This window comes from Actinia tenebrosa, unplaced genomic scaffold (genome assembly GCF_029948245.1).
Source record: "Actinia tenebrosa isolate PJP-AT-01 unplaced genomic scaffold, QUT_ActTen_1.0 PGA_scaffold0__85_contigs__length_37466705, whole genome shotgun sequence".
NCBI lineage: Eukaryota > Metazoa > Cnidaria > Anthozoa > Actiniaria > Actiniidae > Actinia > Actinia tenebrosa.
Genome location: NW_028292569.1, coordinates 3199872 through 3208788, shown reverse-complemented (window position 1 = coordinate 3208788; position 8917 = coordinate 3199872). Strand labels below are relative to the sequence as shown.

Sequence of the window (8917 nt, the reverse complement as noted above, 5' to 3'; positions counted from 1 at the left end):
ATGATGCAACGTTACCCATAATCCATTAGCAAATATAACGCAACCTACTACACCTTACCCAATGCTTGTTAAATCACTACTGTCGTCCAAATGAATTTTTGAAGGCTTTTTAAACCATTTTATAAATATCGATAAAATTTACGTTACGAAGCTTTGTTCCTGCACGACAACATCGACATGAATCATTGTGTCGGTCGACATTTCTACTGTCTCTGTTCTCAGCTAATGTCGTAGTTATCGATTAAATCATCAAATGATGCGCGAGAACAGAAATTAGAAACATCGTCTGTCTTTTTAGGCGTAGTAGAAAATGATGGCATTTGTTTACATTGTATTACTGGTGTTGTCTCTGTCAGACAGCTATCTTGAAAGTCGCTCACACTTTGAAAGGATCATTCGTTCTGCCGAAACAGTTTTTAACCTCTTGACACAATGACCTTGTATATTGACTTTTCAATATTTGACCGTTCAATACTGCGGTACTTAATACATACTGTCATAATTTGGCATTCAACGGTGACAGTCAGTTTTGATATTCTGGCATTTTACCCGCGTATTGATATTGAAAGCATCTGATTAACAGACAATATTTTAACTGCGAGTTTCTCTCACGCGAACTCAGCCTGGTCGAAAAGTGCGGTTGGAACTTGGTTTTTCTCTATGCAAAATATAAAACTAAAACCGGTGATGATTCCAGTAGGCTTTGTTCACACTTTTATTATGCGATCGGTGTTTCTTGAAAAAATTTCCTTTTTAAAAATCTAAATATCTTTTAGCTGTTGGCAGATAAATATCTGGCCTAAAAGAGACTAGCATCTTAGAGACAGACGAGCCGAAGCCAATTACGACCCTCTTTCAAGGATTCTCCGTCGACGTCTTTATTGGGTCAATAGCTACGTTCAACCGATAATGCTGACCTAACCCCTCAAGCAAACAAAAAAAAAATGGCGTCACAATTTTCACCTCCATATTTGCCTTAACACAAAATATCCCACGCCTAGAACGAAAATAAAGCCATCAACAATATCGGTATTATTGGATACTATAATCGGTGTGAGATAAATTAGGTAGCTTATATAAAATATATTGAACGCTGCTTTGGAAATAAGATTTCCTTGGTGGAAGATATGAAGTCATCGAGAGTAAACACAGCGGGAAAGGTAAGATTACTTCATCTACACTAGCCTTGAATGCAGCAATGAACCCTTTATCAAGATCAAAAACAAACTCAACCTGTTTATAATAGTTGAACTCACCCATGAAGTATAAGTCTTGAAAGCGATAAAACGCTATTAACTATTCAATCATGCGCAGTTTTGTAGTAGGATTCTTACGCATGCGCGATAACTTCGCCTAGTTTATCTAATTCTTGTGCAATGAAATGTTGCGTTCATTCATCCCTTTTTACTCCGAAAACCCTTCAAGTAGAGTTTTTCTTGAATTAAAGATTGTAAGAAGCTGATTTTCAGCCATGTAAGTAGTTAATTTTCCTTAAAGTGACTACCTGTTACACGGTAGCATTCAACTCGTCATGGTTCGTCAACAAACTAAGAAAATACTAAAAAAGATTCAAGGTTTTTAAGAAATGTAATTTCTTAAAAAATCAAAAAATTTTGTTCCAAAAGGGAAACTTCAACGAACGAATAGTTATTAGCGGAGTGATTTGAAAGCTTAATGTCTTGGAAGTGTGTGTAGTTGACTGCAATACAGCTCAGCGAAATTAGTGACGTAATTATTTTGAATTCGATGGATTCTCTTACCCTGATGTCATGGAATCTTGTTTGACTCATTTGTGTTTCTCAGAGCATTTGGTCGAAACGTTGTGTCCCATGTAAGAAAACTAAATGTAGCCTCCTTCGAGAAAGATAGACGGATTTTACACCATATTTTACAATGATTGGGAAGATAGGCAGAGATTGTTGGATTTGTTTGACGCTTGTGTTTAATTTCTTATTACTACGCTAGTTTATCAATGTTATCTTATTACGCTAAACACTGGAAGGATTTCAATGAGGCCACAGAATCATCAACTTGAAAAGAACCCGAATGCCCCGCGTAAAGTGCACTCGCGTTTGGCATTGGCGTTTATCAGGGATTTTCGTGCCAAAAGGAACAGTGTTTGGATATTATTGATTTTACTACTCGCCCAAGGTAATTGCGTTTAATTAGATAGAATGATCTCTATTCAATTTCGACCGGTTATCTCGTATAATCCATCATTACTTGTGGTTTTTGTTTGTTGTACAAAACTGTCAAACCATTTTCCTAACATAAAAACTTTTATTCATATAAAAGTTTCGCTGTGCTTTCAAACTACTAAAAATCTAAAATTCTATAATAATAAAAAAGAAAAAGTGATTTTTTTAAAGGTCAGTGTAATGGTTAAGATCGTTTTTTTGCTTGTGGATTTTACGGTTCACTCCACACGTTTAATCCTCTCCGGGCTTTTTTCCCCTTTTTTCATCATTCTAGTTAAAACGACTTATTTATTACATTGCAGTGCTTTGTTCTAAAGCTACTTTAAAGCAAGACGCTTCGAGTTGTTCGCAAATAGGACGACCAGAATCCAATGTCACTCTTATGAATGGACTTGACAATCCCAAAGTACATCGCTTCATTCTGGGCCATGTTAAAACACTTGAAGACTGCGTGCAAATCGCCTGTAAACGAGAAAACATCTCTCTAGCTTATATCTCGAGGTTTGACTGCTTTGGGATTTCGTGTGATGGAGAAGAAGAGACGTGTTGGCTTCTTCCAAGTTTTCAATACCCGACACTCGTCTTTGCAAGATTACAAAGAGGAATCCCCAAAGTACACAATACAACGATAAACAAAGCAGGTAAAAAACACTGTTGTTTCGACTTTTAGTCACCATTATCTTTAGGTCACAAAACAATGTAAATAACTCGTAATTCTTTCGGAATTTTCGCACTGGAGTCATAATTCTCTGCTAAATTTAAACGGTACCGGGCAAATTTTTCAGTATCAGTATCAGTGTCATTCCGCTATTTCCAACTATAAGTTGATCAGCAGGGACTATATAGTCTACACAGAGCCAAAGTTCTGATGTAGTAGTCCTTTTAGAACTTTTCTGTCTTGTGTAGATTTCTTAGCTTGGTGTTTATCAACATTAAGAAGTTGACTAATTTTGATCCATGGATCTCTAACATATTTAGCAGATGGAATTGCAAACAGCAACTGTTTCGTTAAATTTGAATTTGGTCTTCTACAAACATGTGCAATGTACTTCAAGTAGCGTATGTATATAAAATCACGAAGTGCCAGGGTTCCCACTATTCTCTCCAGGTCTAAGTTCCTATATTTAAAGGCAAACGTTTCTTCTCCGTCACTATTCATTTTCCTTTCCCAGCCATTCCGTACCATTCTTCTTAGTAAACCAAACCAACAGGATTCAAGCTTTTTCAGTTCATCTTCATTTGGTAGTTCAGCCTCAGTACAGTAAGTAAGTCTGGATCTGATACAGGATTCCAAGAGTTTTCTGCGTGTATTCATAGATACTTTATGATCTGTAAGGACGTTCTTGAGCTCGTGGAGCTCGTTTTTCACCGGTTAAAAAGTTGTACGTTTAGGGGTTCCATTCACAGGCGGGAACGAGTTATCCGGACAAAGCTTCGTACGCCTTGCCGAGCAAATTTGGATCCGGTTCCTTGTAAAAAGAACGTATTTTTTAAACAATATAGACGGTTCTGTGTAATCGCAGTCTATATCCGTAGTTTTAGTTTTAAAAAATAGGAAAACGACTTCTGTTTTGTTTTATCTTATTTTATTTTCTACTACGCGATTCTTTTCAGCTTAAAATCTCACTTCAGCTTCAGTTATGGAATTTTGGATATTTTAAAAATATGTTGAAACTACTTTCTATAAAAAGTCCTCTTTACTGTCATCAGTAATGCGCTGTTTTGTCAACGGAGCAGAAATATATATTGATTTACAAGTTATTTTTATTTCGAAAACTAAAACTTCTAGACATAAATAGAAAATCAAATAATAATAATCTAATAATATTGAAAATTTCGAAATGACAATTTCTTAATAAATGAAAAAAATAGATTCTTTGAATTCTTCACGTGATTACCTCTTGATACATGACAATTTCCTAAGATGAATTTGCGAAATTGCAAATACAACCGTCATGAAAATATTAAAATACGACCTTGAAACCTTGCAAAAGATATTTCCACAGAGTTATCATTATTAGTATTTAAAAACAGGATAAAAAACGAGTTTTTTCCAGGTTATTCACGCCTAGAAACAGAAATTAGGATTCAATTCACCGACCAGGTGTCAGCGTACGCTCGAGGGACCTCAACCGAAACAGTAACTTTAATCATTATCATGTATCATAACTTATGTGATATGTTGTATGTAATGTTTCCTTTGATTTTCTTCGCTCTAAAAACTTCAAACTAAACTTGTCTTAAGATTATTGAACAACTAAACTATGCATTACAGTCTTTAATTGATAAATATATTATTATCAAGTGTTTTTTTATAAAACTCGTAGTCGACTGTCACATTCAAAGTTACAGCAGAGTGGTTGAAAGTGCATTACATCTTAGATGAAAAATTCGCGCTATCCTTTCAATAAGATTTCGAGCTTCTTTAAAAATGTTTAACTCCGTAAATTCATGAAAATTTTCGTTTTAAACAGCCATCCAACACGGAAATTTTATTTAATAGTTAGAAGTGCAAAGAAAGGTTTGCCTTTTCTATTGCTCGTATAAACACTAAGTTCAATTGTGTGAAATACGGTTCACAAAACTCAGAACTTCGCAAAAAAATCTCGCTACTTTCTTGAATAATAATTGGTTGAAGTACCTAGTACGCTTAACGATTATTTTAGAGCGTTAGCTTAATTAAAAATCTCGACGCCTCTTCTTTTCTTACTAATATAATACTTGATTTAATTACGAAACAATGGAGCACCAAATTTGTTGGGGCTTTGGTCACTGCCGAGGAAGCCATGCATGGCAAGGAATGCGATGTAACAAGAGGAAGTTATTTAAAAGTCGTCACGGGTTTTTGCCTGCTTATTCGGGGTTAACCAGACTTCGCAAGATTATTAATGAAGCAAAAAAACTTGACTCACTTGGATTCGCATGAGATTGTCGGATTTTTTGCTGTGACATTCTATTGCCATGATCTCGTCGAGAAGTCACTGGGAACTCCTTTGATGAGGAGGCGTGTACCTCTTACCAAGCTAAAATACAAACCTCATTAACTGTTGGTTCAATGCTGCTTGCTGTTGTTAATGTCTCGTTTGTCAAAACCTTTTAATTTAGATGTAATCAGATTATTTCCCGTATCGACTAACTCGTAACTATCGTAGTGTGGTCTAGAAGGGAAGGTGTCCCACTATTTAAGAGTGGTGTTTAAGTCATCCTTCTTATTAACTCGTTGCGTTTAACTCGCCAACGCAGTCCATACTATAGCATTTATCTTTTTTTTTTTCTTTTTTCTTTTTCTTTTTTTGTGTATATACATTTTGGGCATGTTCAGAAAATCCTGAAAACGAGTTTGAGAAACCAAAACTTGGCTCTTTCAGTCAATCAGGATCCCGCACCTTATGTCCCATGTTACAACAGTATAAAGGGGTTTAACGGCAGCCATGTTGTGGGACAAAACAATCAAAATTTCTCCTTTAGAAAATGAAATCTTTCGTTGCTCTTGTCCTTCAACATGGCTACCGCACGTGAAACGCCCATAACATTGTTTAACAGAATTTTAAACTATTTCCCTTTTATTCTGCACACAGGAAAGCTTTCCAAGGTACATGCAAAACAAAAGCACGAGAAAAAGACAAGGAATATTGACGAGAATCAGCGAAAGGGTTCGTCGTCGAATGAAGGATTTTCCTCGTCATTAAATTTTAAAAGACGTTCAAACGATGCAGAGGTGATATCAACATTGTCATCAAGAACGCGATCAAGGACAAATGGTATCCCTTTAGTTAAGGGTAAACATGAACTTTCGCAAAGGTCTGTTGGTGAAAGACCTTTTCTTGAACTTCCTTATTTGTGGAAAAGAAGAAGAAAAGCGAACCAAAGGATTCGAAGAGATGTGATCAAACATGAAAGTATTTTAGGGGGACATTTTGCAATTAGAAACTATGATGCAGAAAATGGACGAAATAGAAGGGATTCTTATTTTGATAAAAACATTAAACCATTGGATAGGCAAAACCGAGAAATGCAAGACGATTTGCCTCGTGAAAAAGAAGATGAAGCTATGCTTTCTGATAGTGATATGGAATCCAGTCAAACTGTTTATTCAGGTTCGGGAAATGAAGAAATAAATAACGATATACAAAATAATAATGGAAGAATAGAATCCAGTCAAACTAGTTTGTCTGGTTCAGGAAGTGACGTCAGGATGAAGAGCCAGGAAGTGCTCCAACGTTACAAGCGCAACTTTGATGATGAGGATGAGGATGATGATAGTCATTCGTCGGATGATTCATTGCCATTCCTTGGAGAAAATAAAATGAAAGACGAACAACAAGATAATGAATTGCAACGTTATAAGCGCAAACTTGACGATGATGATGATGATGTATCATCAGCTGATGTCTGGTCTTCAGGGAATGGAATATCCCATCCACCCAGCGATCCTTATTCGGGGTATAACGACCAAAACGAAGACAGCGAGGAAGGGAATTCTTTAAGGAGGTACAAGCGAAAGGCAGTAGAGCCAGAAGAAATGGACGAGTTGAGTAAAGCCTTGTCTTCGGCGTCACCCTCAAAACGTTCTTTGGAAGAAGAAGAAGAACTAGGGTCTGGGGTACCAGACAGGACTAGATCTACAACCAAGAATATACAGTCATCATCATCTTCGCCATCGACATTATCATCATCTTCATCGCCGTCATCTTCATCAACATTGGCACCATCATCATCAACAGCAACGTCATCGATAGCAACATCATCGTCATCACCATCACCATCCACAGATCAATCGCAGGTAAAATCAGAGAACAACTCTAAGAAATCTAAGAAGAACATTTCTTTGCCAGTGAAGAACGCGGATGCTTCTCCTCAAGAAACGTCTTCATCATCGTCAGCATCCATATCAATATCATCTCTACCTCCTCCACCTCCTCCACCACCTCCTTCATCAACATCTTCATCATCTTCAATTTCTGTTACAACGTCTTCAACAGGATCTTTGCCAGTTTCACAATCATCACAAACCTCGACAACCAAAGTGTCATCTTCTTCCACTACATTTCCAAAGTCTTTGGATTCAAAGAAGAAAGATGCCCCGGAAAAACCTGTTAAACTGGTTTCTTTGACTAAAAAAGGCTCGATCAAGATACATCAGGGAACATTGAATAAAGACACGAAGAAATCCTCAGCAGTCCCCCCTCAGGAATCGACGTCATCTTCATCTTCTACATCCATAACGATATCCCCGTTACCGTTACCGTTACCGCTCCCGCCACCATCGTCGTCATCAACATCCACTTCCAGTACATCCGTTTCACAGTCATCTTCATCATCGACTAAAGTTTCCGTCTCTACGTCCACTTTTCCAAAAGTAAAATCATCAAAGACTAACGATGCATCGAAAAAACATGTCAAAAAGACTACAAAGAAATCCTCAGCAGTCCCCCCTCAGGAATCAACATCATCAACATCTTCTACATCCATATCGATATCCCCTATACCTCTGCCACTCCCACCATTACCACCACCGTCATCATCATCATCATCATCATCCACCACGTCAACTACACAGTCATCTTCATCATCCACAAAAGTTTCCGTCTCTACCTCCTCTTTCCCCAAAGTAAAATCATCAAAGACTAACGATGCATCGAAAAAACATGTCAAAATGGCTGCTGCATCGTCATCCAAGTCACTGAAATCTTCATCTTCTAAAACTAAAGCTGCAAAATCACGAAGTACTTACTCTATTTCTCCTAAGAAAGAAAAATCCTTTCGTGAAAAAGCTAAACAAAAGAAACAGAGTACGAAAACTTTGTTGAAAGAAAAAAGAAATAAACAAGAAAATAAGAAAAAAATTGCGAAAGAAAAAGTGGATAGACCAACACAAAAGCAGAAAAGACAAGCACCTTACGAAATTGGTTTGAGAAACAGAATGCGTATTTCAAGTTATAATCAAGCTACGAGGAGTAATATAAGGCCAGTATTTGCCAGTACTGTTGGATACAATCGAGCAAAAATGGGCCAAGGAACTCAATATAAACCCCAGCAAGAGAGTGGACCATTTAGCGCACCTAGTTATCAATACAAACAAACCAATGCTTATAGACTTCAAGGAAGAAATAACGCGATGACTTCAAGTATTCAACCTGTAGTCAGTAGTTTTGGTGCTCAATCTGCGCAGCTATATGTTGCATTAAGGACCCATCTTCCTCTTAGGAGCGTCATCCCAGGGCCGTCCGTACACTTTGGCTTTTCTCATGATCAACCACGATCTTTTATCCCTCCTACAAACTACGCGAAACCAAATGGTGTCAGACCAGGCTATCAGCAGATTCGATTTCCAGGAAGAACATACAGACCTGCGTATGGTGCACAACCAACCATCCCTGATAGATTCCAGGACCACGGTGGTAGCGTCCTTGCTGCTCAGATGAAGTCACTTAAATCTCAATATAAAAATATGAAATATACTCCTACGAGGCCAGATGAAGAAAAGACAAACGTTGGACAAGGTTTTGAAGGTAATTGGACAAAATTCCTCGTTTGTACTTTACGTCATCGCCGCCTTGTTGGTAGTATTTAACAAACGACTTCTGATTTGCTTCCATTGTTAATACCACCAACATGGCCGCCGTGTCTTCATTTTCTTAATCTTCTCGAGAATGATTGGAAACCAGGTTCTTTGAAAAATACGTTGCGAATTTGCTGTGCCGTGACCGTGACGATGC

General features: G+C 37.4%; 1 protein-coding gene across 4 annotated transcripts in view; it reads left to right on the top strand.

The window, feature by feature from the left end:
* The first annotated feature begins 1832 nt into the window (after positions 1-1832).
* LOC116291804 (uncharacterized) overlaps positions 1833-8917 on the top strand; it is a 23422-nt gene continuing 16337 nt past the window's right edge. For all 4 annotated transcript variants that reach the window (XR_004196612.2, XM_089026223.1, XM_031699016.2 and 1 more), the window contains exons 1-3: positions 1833-2151; positions 2501-2839; positions 5777-8710. Coding sequence is in view for 3 of the 4 variants with exons in the window: in XM_089026223.1 (XP_088882349.1) it covers positions 2010-2151; positions 2501-2839; positions 5777-8710 (3415 nt within the window). In the remaining variant the exon portion in view is untranslated. The remainder of the gene's footprint in view (positions 2152-2500; positions 2840-5776; positions 8711-8917) is intronic.